The sequence below is a fragment of the Drosophila willistoni genome (assembly GCF_018902025.1).
Source record: "Drosophila willistoni isolate 14030-0811.24 chromosome XR unlocalized genomic scaffold, UCI_dwil_1.1 Seg41, whole genome shotgun sequence".
Lineage (NCBI taxonomy): Eukaryota > Metazoa > Arthropoda > Insecta > Diptera > Drosophilidae > Drosophila > Drosophila willistoni.
This window is the reverse complement of record NW_025814058.1, coordinates 1949312-1967063: the sequence shown is the minus strand read 5'-3', so window position 1 is coordinate 1967063 and position 17752 is coordinate 1949312. Positions and strand designations below refer to the sequence as shown.

Sequence of the window (17752 nt, the reverse complement as noted above, 5' to 3'; positions counted from 1 at the left end):
AAATCATTCCAATTCAATAGCAAATCGTATAGTTCCATTAGGACATAGCAAAAGAGTCCAGGTAAGACGAAAATACTTAAAACAAAACTTCCCCAACGTTCGCTTTGAGTTTCAGTCCTCAGTCCTGTTAGAGGCAAACCCATCAATTGAGCTAAGAAAATATTTAACTCTATGGAACCGACTCTGCCCTCAGTTACATCAGAGGGCATTATATGTTGTAATAACTTTTCCATTTTCCAAGTGAATTCTGTTGATTTCTGTGCCAAAGAGTTCCTTTTATACACCCAACCGATTAGAGAAGCAATATTGCGTGAAAGGTTTAAGGTTAGTCAATTAAATAAATAAATAAGTCGTCTAACCCAATCCACATCGAAATATTTTCAATGTTATTGAAAAACTTACTATTGAAGTGAAGTATTTATACATATATTTGCAAAAATTGACGCCTGAAAAATTCCCTGGCTCTGCAAACGCAACACCATCCTTAGAATCAGGTTGTTAGGGAATAAAAAAACATTAAGGAAACGAAATATAGCAAAGAAGACGATTCTAAAGTAGGTCACACGCCACGCCAAGCACTTATAATGGAATTTCGGGATCTACTATTAACCTTCTTGTTGTCTAGAATTGAAAGAGTTAGAAGAAATACTTCTTGATCGAGTACTCCTTGCGGTCCTTCCGGACGTTAGAAAGGACCGAAGACAAGTATTATAACAGTTGAAACAGTTTTAAAATGCTCCAAAAGATGTTGAATGCTTAGAAATAAGTTGTTGTCTGCCATCAAATTGCTGATATACTCTCCAATTATTGCCTCCACGTCCTTCATTGTGGGGCAAATAATTTAGAATAGGTTTAGTTGCATCACAGGAGCAGATTTTTTTTCAGATCTAGATGAGTTCAAGGCATACTGTTAGTGTCTGATCCGGGGGAAGAAGCTGGCCCCTTAATTACACTTTATGCCTCTTAATTACATTTTATTTATAACTATTTGTACGTTACAAAACGTCTAAAACCAGGTGCATATGTTTGTATTATCTTGATCTGCACAATGAGTGGAGCTTATCATGGATCATTCAGCGTGGATTGTTTGATCACCTACAATTAACTACATCACCAGATATATCATTGAGTTGAGTAGGATTTAAGAATAAAAAATGTAAACAATTCAATGAAAGTCAAAAGCATTTTCTGATATTTATTAACTTTAGGAATTTGTAACTTTGCCAAATTTTTGTCGATTTTCAAAAGAGATATCTCTCTTTAATGCTTTTCAATTTAATTTCGAATTGGAGTATAATGGAACTTTGGGTTGAAATTACATTTTGCAAATTTCCAAATGTTTAACACCATTTTCAAATGTCCAAAATTTCGATTGAATTGATATATAACTTTTTAAAATCCGATAGAAATTGGCGAAAGTACAGTTTGGGAAAAAAGATAAATTACTGAAAAATTTAGTTTAAACATTCGGAAAAAAATACATTATATCTGCAAATCGCTTTTTGACCGATTTACATTAATGTTCTAACTTTAACATTGGAAAGTGATAGTTTAATTTGCATTATGCACTCGAAAACTTATATTTGGGTTTTCAGATTGCTGGCTTAATCCAGCACTAAATACAACCTAACTAAACTAAAAATATAAATGTGACATTTATTTATACATGTTATGAATCGCGTAAATAATTTAAAGAGATTTTCTTGTCACACAGATGACTCCCTGAGTGTTGTAGATGATTTCTTCTTCAACAAACTGCGACTTGATGGAGACGATGTTGTACCATGTGAATCATTTCCCCGAATTCTAAAGTGAGAATAATACTAATAAGAAATAAGTTCAGTGTGTTTACAAAGGAAATACATACCGAGCAAGACAAGCTTCATAAATATTTCGCTTCAATACAAAGAATATTAAAATGATCAATCCCTCGGAATAATGCAAAAAGTCAGCACTCTTGAGGATTCCGTTCCACAGACGATCATTTGAAACCAAATATGAAACTATTTCTAAGCTCCAAGAAACTCCCATTATAATAAACAAGCGTAAGAAGAAACTGTAACTATTGGAAGAAACATCATTATGAGAACTTTTAATAATGAATTATTCAAATTCCTTACTTCTGCTTATCAGAGTTCAGTTTTTGCTTCCGCTCCTGACGCTGCACCATGTTATTTAGTTCCTTTTTGACTTTGAATATCTGAATAGCAACTAGTATGAATAAAGTTGTGTTGAATACGATCAATATCAACATTGGTCCATAAAAATACACCATAGCCGACCAGTCAAAAGCTTAAAAAACAGAGGAATCACAACTTAGAATTTTTTTAGACAAGTAAAAGATCAATCTGACATACTCTTAATCCAGCATCCATTATAGTACACTCCGGGTACCCAAGTTAGATCTTCTAAGTTTGGGTCCAATAATACTTGATCGAGAATAGCAATCAAAATGGTCAATACAAGAGGCATGCCCCAGGCATATAAATTATAGATGCGAAAGCGATTTCCTGATGTTAAACGATTCACATTGTAGTTGGTGCCACGGAACGAATTCCACAGATCCAAGCTGATGACAGTCAACCAAAAGAAGGCGGCCAACATGCCAAAGTATCCCAAATAACCTGAAACAAGTTCCAAATACCCAGTATATGCAAAATATTTGCCTTTTATTTTTAAAAAGGTCTTACCCGTTATATAGCACAAATAATAGTAATATATACACGCTTTGAATAAATCAACGAATAGCAGTGAATAACCGATGAACAAGCTAATCAAATAGCAAACAAAACATTTGCCATGAAGATTTCGTAATTTTGGTAAATATAAGTAAACGGCGATGGTTATTAGGAAGGAAATCAATGAAATGGGAACCACTGTAACAAAATAATGTATTCAATTTCCTTTTGTAAAGACCAAAATAGTAAGCTTAAAATCATACTTTTACATACATATTTTTGGATAAATGTTATCTTGCGAAGGAATTTGACAATTGTGGGGAACAAGACGAATTTCCCGATCTGGTAGCTCAACTGGCTGCAAGCAGTATTCGCTCTTGTCAAAAGTGAGTCCATCTTCTGTCCGTTTGAATGATCCATTTTCAAACAGCGACCACCTATAGCCCGCGATGCGATCATCGAGATGATAAGTTCCAATCTCTGAACAGGGCAAAGGTAGATGCCGTTGGACGACAAACTCGTTGAGGACATGTTTCTCCACAACCGAACCATCACTCGTGGTTATATTCAAGTAGGGATCATATTCCAATGCCTTATCCGTGTCGCCAATACATTCGCCATTCATAAACATCAGATTATGATGGCAACAGAATCGCACACAGGGCTTTAATCTACAGGCACATCCCCGAAAATATTTGGGAACATAAGTCGATTCATCATTTTCTCCCGTTAATCTATAATCATATTCAGCGATCAAATCGGCGGGTATTATGATGTTTTCGTATAGATAGGATCCATTTTTAAAGGGCTGAATGCCAGTTAAGTCAACAGTATCATAGTAATCACAGTTTAGTTGAGACAAAGCAGGATCAGCGATGAAGAGCATTATCACAGCTGATAGGACTCTGCTGTGAATAATAAGCATTGTTGTATGTTTGTATCATATAATCCTTTAATGTAAATTCAATAATCTCGATCCAGAACTTGAATTTCTCTAATAAATTTTCTCTTGTCTTAAGTGCGTTGAGTTCAACCGTTTTTTATAAACTAAAGTTTCATATTGAAATGTTACTAATGCTATGAATACATATTTACTTTGAATTGATTCATTCGTTTATCGCAGCGGTCTTATGTGTTGACTGTATCGTAGAATTCTGAAGCTGCAGGAGCATAAATTGCCATCGCCTTTGGTGATTAAATAGCTTTTAATATTGTGCCTAACAAATTCCATTATTTTATTATTCCCCAGACGGTATCGACAAGAAATGACTATGGGTCGTGCGGGTTTGTGTCAAAAAAAGGATTAATTTACAAAATGCCCGAAATAACTTTATGGAAAAAGAAAAAAGTACTAGGTCAAGGAATACCTTAAAAGTTAACTCTGATACTGGGCCGTGCCTCACAAACCAAATTCGTATTCATTTCTAATTTTAAGTAAAGCTTGTTATAGTAGATAGACAAATAAGTAGCAGAGTGCTTTGCTCAGTTCTTTTTAGGATTAAATCTTTAGAATGTACAACATACATATGTATATGTATGTATGTATGTATGTTCATATACAGTAGAATCAGGTTATAACGACACTCAAGGGACCGACGATTTTCGTCGTTATATCCGGAAGACATACTAAACGGAAGCTCTTTCATATAAATTTGTATTGGGACAAACCAATCACTCATCGAACTTTAACCGCTATAACCGGACGGACTTTATAAGCGGAGTCGTTATAACTGGATTCTACTGTACTGGAAACAGAACTACATATATAATGTGTATATTGAAAGTGATTGCATATAGTTCGATAAGGGTAACCATGAAACAGAAATAAAAATATATTAAATCAACATTTTTTGACAGCTATTTATATCGTACATATGTATGTACATACATATGTATGTATATCCGATTTAGAATCACTTCAGCAGAATTATAGGTTTTCATTCTCTAATCGTTAAAAAAAAAAACCATTTCTTTTTAACCACAACTATTTTTCGGAATTATTCTGATCAGTCATTTAGTAAAAATATATTCAAGTTTTTTTTATATGTATGAAACTTCGTTCGGTTGTTATTGTTTAAAAATTACAATTCATTATTAATTAATTGTTTCTATAGGATATGCATTTATGATATAGTTTTCCATTTCAGCTAAAACCGAGATTCGCCAAAAAAAAAACCGTGCTAAGGAGCAAAAAAAAAGGTATTGTAGTAAATGTGCCCCAATTTGAGTTGTCTGTAGTATATATGAACACAAATACATACATATGTACATATATAAATGTATAGATTTACAATTTCAGCACTTTAGCTTAAAAGGTCAGACAAATACACTCAGGAATCATATACATACATACACACCTATTGTTGTTGTTGCTGCTGTGGATGTCTGGCCTCAATGTCTGGCCATTTGGTATTATTGATGCCTGCTATTGCATTCCTATTTTTGCATTCCGAATAAAGATGAACTCTTGACCATTATTCATATGGCCATATTTGGTATGGCCAAACACTGGAGTACATATTTTGGTGGGCAGACCAGTCGTGGCTTCATCAGCTGCACCAGTGTTAAGACAGATAATCTGTCTCTGTTGCATTTGATGAACCGGAATAATAGCCGGTTGAGAACCTTGACAGGGGTCAATGTTGGCCGTTGTTGTAGTTGCAGCATATTATTCCGTTTACACCTAATCGTTGACTGGTTTTCCATTTGTTCTTCTTTTCTTTTCGAGTTGTTTATTTGATTTTTCTTTTCTATTTAAATGTCAGCATCACACACAAGTGCAAGCGCAGTTTGTTAACAGTTGAATATTTGTTGTTGTTGTTGTTTTTGTCTTAAAGAGAGAGCGCGGGAAATTGCCAGCTGGATATGGGAGAGTCGATAATTTATCGATTAAGTAATCGAATGAGTAACACAGAAATGGTCACACTATAATTTTTAGTTTTGTTGAGGAGGATGGCGACCACATTGGTCACACTGGTTTCGTTAAAAACAAAATGATGGAACAACAGCAGAGTGATCCTTCCCAGCAGCATGGATTAGGTGGACTGGCCAAAAGTCTGGGTAATCAGCGTCATGGTAATCTTTCCGCCCCATCCTCCAACCAAGAATCTCTCGCCGATGTGGTCTTTGTGATTGAGAGCAGTGCCATAAACGGAGCCTATATCAATGAGCTGAAGACGAATTATATACTGCCAACACTGGAGCATTTCACTCAGGGATCGATCGATGAGCGGGAATATTTGATTGCAGATCGTTTTGCCACTCTCTATGGCGTCGTTATATACAAAAGCGCCTCAAACCTGTTGGAGCCTTTGTGCGCCACCTATGGACCCTTTGTGCAGCCGCAAAAGGTTATGGAAACCATCGAACGTCTGCCATTGGTGGGCGGTGGCATGGAGTCATGTGCCCATATGGCAGAGGGTTTCGCTGCTGCCCATGGATGTTTCGAGGATATCAGCGAGCAGCGGCAACGGATGCTGATGGAACAACCGAATGTCCAGCGTCATTGCATTTGCATTGCCAACAGTCCACCCTACCAGATGCCAGTGATGGAGTCGTGGAAGTATATGGGCAAATCATGCGAACAGTTGGCTAGTTTGTTTCATGAGAGAAAAATCAACTTGTCCATCATTGCACCACGCAAGATGCCGGTGTTGTTTAAGCTTTTTATGAAAGCGGATGGGGATCAGCCTATAACCAGCAAGAATTATGCTAAAAATCTAAGGCATTTGGTTCTTCTCAAGGGCTATAGCTTAAAGGAGCGTGCTCCAAGTCCCAATAGCATGGTGGCTCCGAATCCCACACAACAGCAACAACAGAATCCAAGTGGACAACAGCAAACTGGTCAGAATATGCCTATGGATACGTCACCAGCTCAACAGCAGCAGCAACAGCAACAACCGTTGATGAATATGAATCCAATGCAACAGCAAACGTCTAATCCTAATGCTCAAGCTGTAATGGTTGCCCAACAGCAGCAGCAGCAGCAACAGCAACAACAACAACAACAACAACAACAGCAGCAACAGCAACAGCAAATGATGCAACAGCAAAATCAATTTGTCCCACAAAATCCAAATTTCCAACAAAATCGTTGGATGTATGCCAATCAACCGGGACAACCACGTCCACCATTTATGCAAGGGCCTGTCCAAGGTGGTGGAGGGGTTGGTGTTGGTGTCGGTGTCGGAGTCGGAATGCCTATGCAACCGCAGCAGCAGCAACAACAGCAGCAGCAGCAACAACAACAACAGAATCCCAATTCCGCTTTGATTTCCCGTATAAATGCACCACCCAATCAGGTTAATTCTTTGCAGCAGCAGCAGCAACAACAAAGATTGCAAATGCTTAATCAGCAGCAGCAATTCCAACTTCAGCAACAACTGGCACAGCAGCAGCAACAACAACAACAGCAGCAGCAGCAACAACAACAACAACAAGTTAATGCCAATGCCAACAATAATATGATGCCAGTGGTATCCAATGCTGGAAATATGCCCAATCCTCAGGTAGGACCACAGCAGCAAACAAATCCTCAGCAGCAGCAGCAGCAGCAACAACAACAGCAGCAACAGGTTAACCCTCAACAACAACAACAACAAGGAAATCCCCAAGAGCAGGCCTCTTTGCGAGAAAAGATATGGACCGGTGTACTCGAATGGTCAGAGAAAGCGAAAAATGATCAACAAAAGATACCACATACGCTTCAGTGCACGGTTTGCACCAATATCAAGGATGGTGAGCCCGAAATAAAGGCTGAAAATTGGCCACCAAAACTCCTGATGCAACTAATGCCCAAACATCTTGTGGGCAATATTGGAGGACAGTTCCTGAAAGACTCGAAAATGGTAGTTTTTCGTCCAACACCGGGCGAGGCTCTGGATTCATTGGCGAAAATGATGACCTCTGGATTTGCTGGCTGCGTTCATTTCTCCTCGTTACCCAATACGCCGGCTTGCGATATTAAGGTGCTCATTCTACTCTATACACCAGATCGGAATGCGTTTTTGGGTTTCATACCAAACAATCAAACAATGTTTGTGGAACGATTGCGTAAGGTTATACAGCAAAAGCAATCGCATGGGAATATGCAACAGCAACAGCAGCAGCAACAACAACAAATCCTACAACAGCAACAACAGCAGCAGCAACAACAACAGCAGCAACAGGGCAAATCACCGATGGAGCTTCAACAGCAGCAGCAACAACAACAACAGCAACAAATGCAACAGGATAACTCCCAGCAGCAGCAGCAGCAGCAACAACATTATAATCAATATCAATTAAATATGCAAATGGGAGGGGGTGGACCAGGTGGTCCAGGTGGCATGCAACAAGCACAACAAATGCAACAAATGAATATGATGCAACAGCAGCAGCAACAACAACAGCAGCAACGCATGCCCCTGGGTGTACCCAATCCCAATCTACAACAACAACTGCAACAAGTGCCACCAAATGTGGCTGCCATGCAGCAGCAGCAACAACAACAACGTATGGTACGTCCAATGATGAGCAATAATCCCGGCCTGCGTCAATTGCTTCAACATCAGACAACGCCAGGCAATCAATTTCGCCCACAAATGGGTGGACAGAATCCAAATCAAATGGGCGGCGGAGCACCCATGGTTGGCAATCGAAATTTCGATGATGGCAGCTATGAATTCATTTAAACCCATTTCCAAGTTAATCCCAAGCGCATCTATTCTTAGTTTTTATGTCTAACTTAACATAATTTATCTCAACATTTGTCAAGAATTACTATTAATTAATAGGTAATGTGGTTTATTTTTAATTTTTTTTTTCTTCACCAGACTATTTACCATAGTATATATAATAAATAATAATCTTAAAGTCAACAAAATGCTACTGTTGACTTAACTGGCATTCAGTTAAGATCATATTTATACGAGAACCTTATTATACCCGCCGTGAACTTTCACAGTCAAAAAAATAATTCAATATCTTTTAATTACTGAGAATTTTTTACTTTACACAATTGGTATGGCAATACTTGTTAAATTCGTAAAAATTAGTTTACTTTAAGATATTAAATTACTTGTTACGGACTCTTAGTAGAAGTTGATGACTGCTGGTTGCAATACGAGTTTTAAAGGCTGCTGAGTGCGGTTGATGTTGTTCATTTAATCTAAAAGAAAAAAAGTTGAATTACTATATTGTAATTGCAATGGATTCACCGAAACAAACACACATAACACCATAACCACATAGAATTCAAGATTATTTTCCCTGTTATTTGCTACATGCAAGCATCATTTAGTATATATTAGTATCCAAAACACCGATTATCAAAACAGAAAGAGTAGAAAAAACAAACCATGCAACCAATTTGTTGAAATTTGTTACCTAAGACAAAATAATATTATTTCCCTCTTGTAGCGACATTTCTTCCTCAGATTTATCGATTTCTTCATCAGAGATTCTACCCGTGATACTTTTGTGAGAGACCTATTAGAATAATGTTTCTATACGCAATTGGAATCTTAATTACTTACCGATCTATAAATAGTTTCAGAACGCTTCGTTTCAAAACGAAGAGCACAAGTATGACAATACCCTGCGCATAATGGAAGTAGTCAGCACATAAAAAGATAGTACTCCAAACAGGATGGTGTTGAACCAAATACGATATGATTTCTAAACTCCAGGAAATGCCCATGATGACAACCAATCGCGCAAACAAGCTGTAACTGTAGATCCGGAAGATTACCAATCGACAATTTGTTTCAAATTTGAATTAAAATTCTTACGTCTCCTCTGAATTAATTTTACGCCGACGATCCTGACGATCCACAACCGTATGTATATCTTTTTTGATCACCATAATGCGTGCAGCAGTCAGAATAAACAGAATTGTGTTGAATATGATTAATATCAACATTGGTCCATAAAAATACACCATGGCCGACCAGTCGAAAGCTTTAAAAAGATAGGAATCGCAACTTAGAATTTTTTTAGACAAGTAAAAGATCAATCTGACATACTCTTAATCCAGCATCCATTATAGTACACTCCGGGTACCCAAGTTAGATCTTCTAAGTATGGGTCCAATAATACTTGATCGAGAATAGCAATCAAAATGGTTAATACAAGAGGCATGCCCCAGGCATATAAATTATAGATGAGAAAGCGATTTCCTGATGTAAAACGATTCACATTGTAGTTGGTGCCACGGAACGAATTCCACAGATCCAAGCTGATGACAGTCAACCAAAAGAAGGCGGCCAAGATGCCAAAGTATCCCAAATAACCTAAAACAACATATGGGCATAAAGTAAGAAGAATTTTCAATTCAAACTTCGCGGGCTTAAAATTTTGGGCTAGTGATTTTTATACCCTTGCAAAAAGGGTATAAAGGGTGTGCAACGCATAAAAGGAAGCATCTCCGACCATATAAAGTATATATATTCATGATCAGCACGACGAGACGAGTTCAAATAGCCATGTCCGTCCGTCTGGATCAGCGCAAACTCCTCCTAGACCATAAGAGCTACAGAGCTGAAATTTTGCATTTAGGCAAAATACTGTATATACTGCACAGTTTGTATATCTCGGATTCAGCCGGATCGGAGTGGTCCGATCTAAAGTCACGAACAGTGACTTTTCTTAAATTATTTAATTTAATATTGGTGAGTTTATTACACCTATAAACAACTGTGCCAACATTTATTAGTTTAATATATCTGATAATGCCTGTGTCGAATTTGATAAATATCTGGTAACTATATCATATAGTTCCCATAGGAACGATCGGTGGAAAATAGTGACTTTGATCAATATCTTCGTTATTTCCTATGCTAAGATTGTAGGCCGTTCTTTCGCAAACTTTAGCCTTTTTAGATAAAAGGTTTTTCCACTTTGATGGCTATAGGTAAGGAAAGAATTACCAAAAAAGGTGCAAGGGTATACAAACTTTGACGTGGTCGAAGTTAGCCCCGGCCCTCTGGTTTTCCTTGAGTTGGCAAGATTGCTAGTAACATCTGGACCAAATTTCATGTCAATGTCATTATCTGCAATATATTTACACTTGTGTTTACCAATCGACAAAGAGTGCACTTTTCGATTTTTACAAAGTCTGCACTGCATTCGTTCTTCGAGACCATTTCGCCAAAAATTCGACGCATATCGATCCGCAACCACCGTGTCCGCCTGAATTGGTTCCGTGTGACTTCTGACTTTTGCCAAAATTCAAGAGACCACTCCGGGGAACGCGTTTCGAGTCGATTGAGGAGATACAAGCTGAATCGAAGAGGGCGCTGATGGCTATACCGGAAAGGGACTAATTAGTATGTTTCAAGGATTAAAAAAACGTTGGCATAGGTGTATTTTATCGGACGGGGATTACTTTGAAGGGCATTGGAAATTGGTTTACAAGAATAAATAAAGATTTTTCAGTTTTACAAGTATATGCAAAATACTTGTACATATTTTTAAAAAGTTCTTACCCGTTATATAGCACAAATAATAGTAATATATACATGCTTTGTATATATCAAGTAATAGCATTGAATAACCGATAAACAAGCTTATCAAGTAGCAAACAAAACACTTTCCATGAAGATTTCGTAGCTTTGGTAAATATAAGTAAACAACGATGGTTATTAGAAAGCACACCAATGAAATGGGAATGACTGTAACAAAATTTAATAGAAATTTTTTCTGCTTTAATATTTTATTCTCCATAAAATCATACTTTTAATTACCTATTTTGGGAACAATGTTCGAAGACGACGGAATTTGACAATTGTGGGGAACAAGACGAATTTCCCGATCTGGTAGCTCAACTGGCTGCAAGCAGTATTCCCTCTTGTCTAAACTGACTCCATCGAATGTCCGTTTGAATGATCCATTTTCAAACAGCGACCACTCATAGCCCTCGATGCGATCATCGAGATGATAAGTTCCAATCTCTGAACAGGGCAAAGGTAGATGCCGTTGGACGACAAACTCGTTGAGGACATGTTTCTCCACAACCGAACCATCACTCGTGGTTATATTCAAGTAGGGATCATATTCCAATGCCTTATCCGTGTCGCCAATACATTCGCCATTCATAAACATCAGATTATGATGGCAACAGAATCGCACACAGGACTTTAATCTACAGGCACATCCCCGAATATACTTGGGAACTTCAATTCTTTCATCATCTACTCCCGTTAATCTATAATCATATTCACCGATTAAATCGGCGGGTATAATGATGTTTTCGTATGGATAGGATCCATTTTTAAAGGGCTGAATGCCAGTTAAGTCAACAGTATCATAGTAATTGCAGTCGAGTGCTTTTGTGGGTTCTAGGAAAAAATCATTGAGTATAAGAACTGCTAGCAACGAGTATAGAAGGATCCTCATTTTTTATTCTGCAAGTATAGAGAACATAAAATTTGTACAAAAAAAAAAAACGAATAATGTTAAGGAAATGAAGCTAAAAACATTTTTGGCATACATTTAAAAATTGCAATAAGTGCGGGTAAGAAACCACTTTACCATTTTTGCAAAATTAAGCTAACAAAAATGTTTGTTTATAACCTCAAGTTATAAGAGGGTATATTCATTTTTGTTAGTCATAAAAAGTTAGCTAGGCTTCCAAGAAGAGTAGTTATCACATTTCACAATACTTTAAATTTCTACACAATTTAGATAAGTTATATACTTAGGCATTTACAGATATGAATTGTGTCTAATGATAATATCCAGTGACTAGATATTGTTAGCAACTTACTATAATGAGTACACGAAAAATTTGCTTGAATAAGAATTCACAATTAGTTTAAGCAAGTCAGGATCTTCTCGTGGTTAAACAATTGCTGACCGATTAATTCACCAAAATTATAACGTCAAAGCTCCACCACTAGTTCTCTTTGATTAGCTGACTTGTTCGATGTGTGATAGAAGGCGCTTTATTTTTTCCTATCCATTTAATTAATGTACATATGTACATATACATACATACATTTATATATACGCGTGTGTTCTAAATTAAGGTCACGTCTTTTTCAACAATCAAAAGCAAAAACAAAAAAAAACTAAAAATTTCAATAAAAAATGCGGTGGTCATTATTAATTTCAATAGAATTCTGTTTCATTAAAAATGGGCGGAGAATAGATTAGCAAATTATAGTAAAAAAGATTTTAGACTGGCGTCGATGAAATTTGTATTGCAGAATCAATTGTTTGTAGATTTTGCACTCAAAATGTTTATCGTTTTTAAATTGTGTAGTTAATTTCTTATAATTAAATTCTAATTTGGCAGGACCTACTGCCTAATACACCCATTAAAGAACCGATACAAATTTTACAATATAGCAAAACTGGATGGTAAAAGGAAAACTTTATGATTGTTATATATGTATGTATATACATATTTATGTATGTTCTCATTTATTGATTCTCTGAAAAACTTAATGAATTGAATGTATGTATGTGCATATTCTAAAGTGAAGAACATTATGGGAAGTCTATTTCTTGCGTCATTTGGTTAGGTTTTGTTTTTCTACAGTCGTCATTAACAACACGAACCACGATATTTGTAAATACAACTATAGAACTTGTCAGTAGTCCTTTTGTTTTTATTATTATTATTATTTTTTTTTTTTTTTTTTTTGAAACATTCATAATATTTAAATATTATGCATTCGTAAAACCAAAATTGATTTGATAAACTTCATAGCAGGCATTCACTGTAAGTATAATTTAAATTTTTGCAAATTTTTCCATTTTGGTTTGTGTATCGATAGATTCTTGGAAATTTGGATTATGTATGTGTGTCTTGTTATATTAGATGTAGAGATGGGCATGGGCCGTGCCGTACCGGGTTGGGCCCCTTTCGAAAAATTACCGGTTTTACCGTGTTTAAAGTTTAGATGCACGATAGGCACGGCAGGCATGAAAAGCAAAGTACAGAAAGAAGAATAAGGAAATGGTTTCTTTTTTTGTTGGATGAAAAAAGGGAGCAAGTAAGGGCGCAACAGTAAAAGCCATGATACTACATATACAAAGTATGCAGAGCGTACAACAGTCTCATGAATATCAAGCTATCGCAACAAGTGCTAATGCGTTTTCCAAATTTATGCACTTAAAAAAAGAAAAATTGAAAAAAGTTCTGTCGGAATAGAAATTAATAAATATTTAGCAATGACTGATTCTTGTCACACAAATGTTTTAGATTTCTGGAAAAAAAAAACAATACTTTACAAAGTTTGCATGAATTGGCAAGCTATATTTTAAATATACCAGTAAGTGCCGCAACAAGCGAACGATTTTTTTTTTGAAAAACGAAGACGCTTGATCAGCAGCAATTTAGTTCAAATATTATTTTTACATAAAAATATGCGCCCACTTTAATGAAAAATGTTTAAATTTATTGAATACATAAATTGTTTTTTGATTAAAAGCCCCCGTGCCGTGTCAGTGCGTGCCGTGCCTCTAAAAAAAAATCCGTGTTGGGCCTGAATTTTAAACAGCCGTGCTTGGGCCGCGCCGTGCCTCAAAAGGGAGGCCCATGGCCATCTCTAATTTAGATGATTAACACATGTGAAATCTTCACTCATGCATATCTATGTTTGACTAACATAGATGTGGACATTTGCCGAAATTTTGCACCCACGCCCATTAGCTGAAAGCAAAATTTTACCCGCACCCGGAAGCTAAAAAAATTTGCAAGCCTAACCGAGCCCGCCAAAAAAAAAAGTTAATGAAAATTACAATTTTTATGCTTCTGCGGAACAGTACTTACATTAAATATGTTTATTAAGTAATAGTAGAAATTGGAAATTCATTTTTTTTATACTTTATCCAAATCCGCATTTACATTAAGTATGATAGTAGATAGTAAGAATATGAAAATATTTAAATATTTTACAATTTTGTTCTCATATTTCCAAATGAATTTTTGGGTTGATCGGCCCGCACCCAACCCGAAATTAGATTTTTCAGCCCATACCTACGGATACCCGAGAAAAACCCAACCCATGCCCACCTCTAGTCTAAAGCAAGCATATGTAAATAGTTTCTCCATAAACGGCTTCTAAACATTTCAAAGAATTTTATTCACTTCCGCACTCAACATTTTTTTAATTCCCCATCTTACTGATCTTTATTTCAGAATTTTGAATATATGAATTTGTGCTTTTGGATAAATTGCAAAAACTTTACCCAAATATCATTAAAATTACTTAACAAAGACTTTTGTCCATAACTATATTCGGAAATTTCAAATCATTAATATATATATATTTAGAAGAGTAATGGTGTAGAACTCTCTACTTAATTATTTATCTACATATCTTATTAACCATTTAATTTAAATTAATCATGCAAAAATTGAGTAATTATTTTTAAATCTCATCATACTAATTAAAAAAAAGTAATTATTTAAATTCGTACATTCGTAACAAAAATCCCTGGATTCACTTCCATAAGAAGTATTCCTAATTCCCAATATAACAAAAAGTACGAAGATTTTAGCCAATCTGGACTTCAAATGTAAAAAAATGTATTCTTCGATAAAAATGCTATTGAGAAAAGTCTGCAATTATGTATATGGGATCCTGTGGTTCTGCACAAACTCGAAGATAATTCACTGTACATACATATGTACATACATACATATGTATTCAAATACATGAAATGCTATTGACCTCGTGAAGAGCAACATATGTATGTACATACGTCAAAATATGTATGTATCTGCTTTGAATTCTCTAGATGATGGCACGTGTATTCAATGAATGCCTATATACTACATTTAAGTATAAACGATAAAAAAAAGGTTTGCCTTAGCAACTTGTTGAATGGATTTCGCATTTTGGCAATACAAACGAGATTATTTTTATCTGAGCTCCATCCGCTTCTCCATTCATTACACAAATACTGCACATACTTGATATACTTTAATCTTTCCGTTCCAACTGTGTTAACATAGACTGTTGGCAATCTGTTAGCTCGCTTTCGATCCGCACTTCAACCCGGCACTATTGCGAATATCATTGGTATGAGCAAAAATTTTCACATGTGCCCGCCCGCAAATTCTGTAAACAAAAAACGGACCGATTACTTTAAAGTTTGATCATCGTGTTTTTTATTTTTTTTTTTTTTTTTTTTTTTTTTTTTGCTTTTATTTGACAAGAAGTTTCTTTTAGGCAAATGCATTTCAGAAGCTGTTCCCTGAAATGTACAATGTGTAATTTTTAAATAAAACAAACAATACATATGTATTTACGTACATTTTTACATTGTAGAGAAATAACCTGTTGATACGGGCACATGGTGTAGAAGCTATTAATTATGACGGCAATTATTGATCAAAATATCCAGTTTAAAACTTCTAAAAGACATACATATTAGAATAAATAATTTTTATTCTAATATAAACACCAATAAATCGGCTTTTATACTTTACTTTACTTTATTTTATTTTACCAAACTCCTCCGTGTTACAGTACCTTTTCTTTTTTTTTATGACAATTTTACGGCAGATAAATGTTGAATAAAAACACAATTTCACGAATTGTCCTAATATTTCTCAAACTTCCCATTATATTGTTAGATGAAGCAATATCTATCAATCTCGAAGCAGGCGTGCATCTATAAATCCCGGTAATATTCGTTGGTTCGAAAAGCAGTGATGCAATCGATCGATTTGATATTCTGTTTCAAGTTCGTCTTAGAAAAAAAGTACTTTCAGTAATACTATATTATTTATTTAGTAATACATATAACTATGAATCCTGTTTGATTTTAAAAGTTTAAGAATCTTAAGCATTGGGTTTAGGTTTTCAAAATTAAGAAACATCGAAAATTTTCGTTGTCTCTTTTTCTATATTTCTGAAAAAGATCTTGAATGTGCACTTCTTGCTTTGTGATAGACAAAGAGAAGTCATCGAAAAAAAACTATCGATATTTACAAAATGGTGGCAACGTCAAATTATCGATATTACATCTGTTAAAACAGGGGGTAAAAATACTAGGCTCTGTTAAACACCAAAATCGGTGTTGTGTCCAACACTACATTTATCATTTTAATTTGAAATAAATCACAAGTTGTTTTTTTCGTTCGCACGTTCGTAAAGTAGTGTCAAGCAACGTTTATAATGAGAAACTATTGAATAAATTAAATTTGATAATTTAATTATTACAACTTTGTTTACGTTTTGGTTTTTTTTTGTTTTTTTTTTTGTGTTCACATCGACTTGCCCCAAACACAAGCGGCTTGTGTCTGTGTGGGTATATTATATACAAAGTCTTGCGTATGTGTCCGTGTATGTGTTCTTAGGCTCGCTCTATGTGTGAGTGAAACATATTTAGTATTTTTGTTAAAAGCGAAAAGAAATAAAAGGTGAAACAAATTATAAATATATATAAACAAATCTGTGTTCAAGTGCAGCCATATAGAGAGAAAGGCAAAACTAAGAAAAAAAAAAAAACGGAAGAGGTGAGTGTTGCGAAAGAGAGAAAGGTGACAACTACTCTCTTTTTTTCCCCTGCACTTGGGATTTTCAGTCTTTGCATTTGTAGTGGTTATCTAGTAGATGCATACATATGTATGTATGTACATACATGCTTACATATTTATATACATACATATCTATGTACATATGTACATGTCACCGTCTTGACTTCGCCGCCCGCCCCCTGATTTCCTCATTCTGTTTCTGATTATTATGATTATCTTGTCTGTTTCTTCCTTGGACTTAACCCGCATAACGCATCAGCAGCATCTTCCTTTTCTGATTAATGAGAGAGAAAGAGAGAGAGAGACAACGAAACGATACAACTCACGCACACATAGAGACAAGCTGCTTTAAGCCGAGAAACGCAATGTAATGAAGGAAATGGCAAAGGCCAGAGATACGATTTGTTGTTGTTCTTTAGTCTTCATTCTTTCGTCTTTGCTTCCTCGCAGTTCAATTCAATTAATCATTATTTGTTTGTTAGCAATTTATTTAAAAACAAAGAAAAGTGAACACTAAATACACTCAAAAAAGGATGATAACACAATTTTCTTATGGAGAGCACAATTATAATAGCATTGCAACAGTTAGATTTATGGA

At 35.5% G+C, this 17752-nt stretch overlaps 3 protein-coding genes across 8 annotated transcripts; 1 reads left to right on the top strand and 2 right to left on the bottom strand.

Moving 5' to 3' along the window:
• Positions 1-1169: 1169 nt before the first annotated feature.
• LOC6642900 (G-protein coupled receptor Mth-like) lies at positions 1170-5495 on the bottom strand. 3 transcript variants are annotated; one of them, XM_047012275.1, is made up of 7 exons: positions 5036-5495; positions 2952-3586; positions 2691-2876; positions 2358-2624; positions 2121-2292; positions 1868-2062; positions 1170-1806 (listed from the first exon to the last, which is right to left on the bottom strand). In XM_047012275.1, the coding sequence occupies exons 2-7, from the start codon at positions 3562-3564 to the stop codon at positions 1707-1709; spliced, it is 1533 nt and encodes a 510-aa protein (XP_046868231.1). In that variant the 5' UTR covers positions 3565-3586; positions 5036-5495; the 3' UTR covers positions 1170-1706. The 3 variants fall into 3 exon arrangements, with proteins under 3 accessions (XP_046868231.1, XP_023032011.1, XP_046868230.1); XM_023176243.2 differs by having other exon boundaries at positions 2952-3583; XM_047012274.1 differs by lacking the exon at positions 5036-5495 and having other exon boundaries at positions 2952-4451.
• Positions 5496-5621: 126 nt separating this feature from the next.
• On the top strand, positions 5622-8649 carry LOC6642899 (mediator of RNA polymerase II transcription subunit 25). The gene has a single exon (XM_023176237.2). It carries the CDS (start codon positions 5672-5674, stop codon positions 8348-8350), a length of 2679 nt encoding a protein of 892 aa, XP_023032005.1. The 5' UTR covers positions 5622-5671; the 3' UTR covers positions 8351-8649.
• Positions 8642-15730, bottom strand: LOC6642898 (G-protein coupled receptor Mth). Of its 4 annotated transcripts, XM_023176241.2 has the most exons (8): positions 15583-15719; positions 11402-12061; positions 11144-11329; positions 9683-9949; positions 9449-9617; positions 9194-9388; positions 9045-9132; positions 8769-8826 (listed from the first exon to the last, which is right to left on the bottom strand). In XM_023176241.2, the coding sequence occupies exons 2-7, from the start codon at positions 12051-12053 to the stop codon at positions 9045-9047; spliced, it is 1557 nt and encodes a 518-aa protein (XP_023032009.1). In that variant the 5' UTR covers positions 12054-12061; positions 15583-15719; the 3' UTR covers positions 8769-8826. The 4 variants fall into 4 exon arrangements, with proteins under 4 accessions (XP_002065954.2, XP_046868232.1, XP_023032009.1 ...); XM_002065918.4 differs by lacking the exon at positions 9045-9132 and having other exon boundaries at positions 8642-8826; positions 15583-15721; XM_047012276.1 differs by lacking the exons at positions 9045-9132; positions 15583-15719 and adding an exon at positions 15522-15557 and having other exon boundaries at positions 8642-8826.
• Positions 15731-17752: the final 2022 nt, after the last annotated feature.

Coding starts and splice junctions, on each gene's coding strand:
- LOC6642900 (XM_047012274.1), bottom strand. CDS start 3,603: ATGCTTATTATTCACAGCAGAGTCCTATCAGCTGTGATAATGCTCTTC. Junction 2,877..2,951: donor TAACATTTATCCAAAAATAT/GTATGTAAAAGT, acceptor ATTTTGTTACAG/TGGTTCCCATTTCATTGATT. Junction 2,063..2,120: donor CTGAACTCTGATAAGCAGAA/GTAAGGAATTTG, acceptor TTCTTCCAATAG/TTACAGTTTCTTCTTACGCT.
- LOC6642899 (XM_023176237.2), top strand. CDS start 5,672: ATGATGGAACAACAGCAGAGTGATCCTTCCCAGCAGCATGGATTAGGT.
- LOC6642898 (XM_002065918.4), bottom strand. CDS start 12,053: ATGAGGATCCTTCTATACTCGTTGCTAGCAGTTCTTATACTCAATGAT. Junction 11,330..11,401: donor GAACATTGTTCCCAAAATAG/GTAATTAAAAGT, acceptor ATTTTGTTACAG/TCATTCCCATTTCATTGGTG. Junction 9,618..9,682: donor TAATGGATGCTGGATTAAGA/GTATGTCAGATT, acceptor ATCTTTTTAAAG/CTTTCGACTGGTCGGCCATG.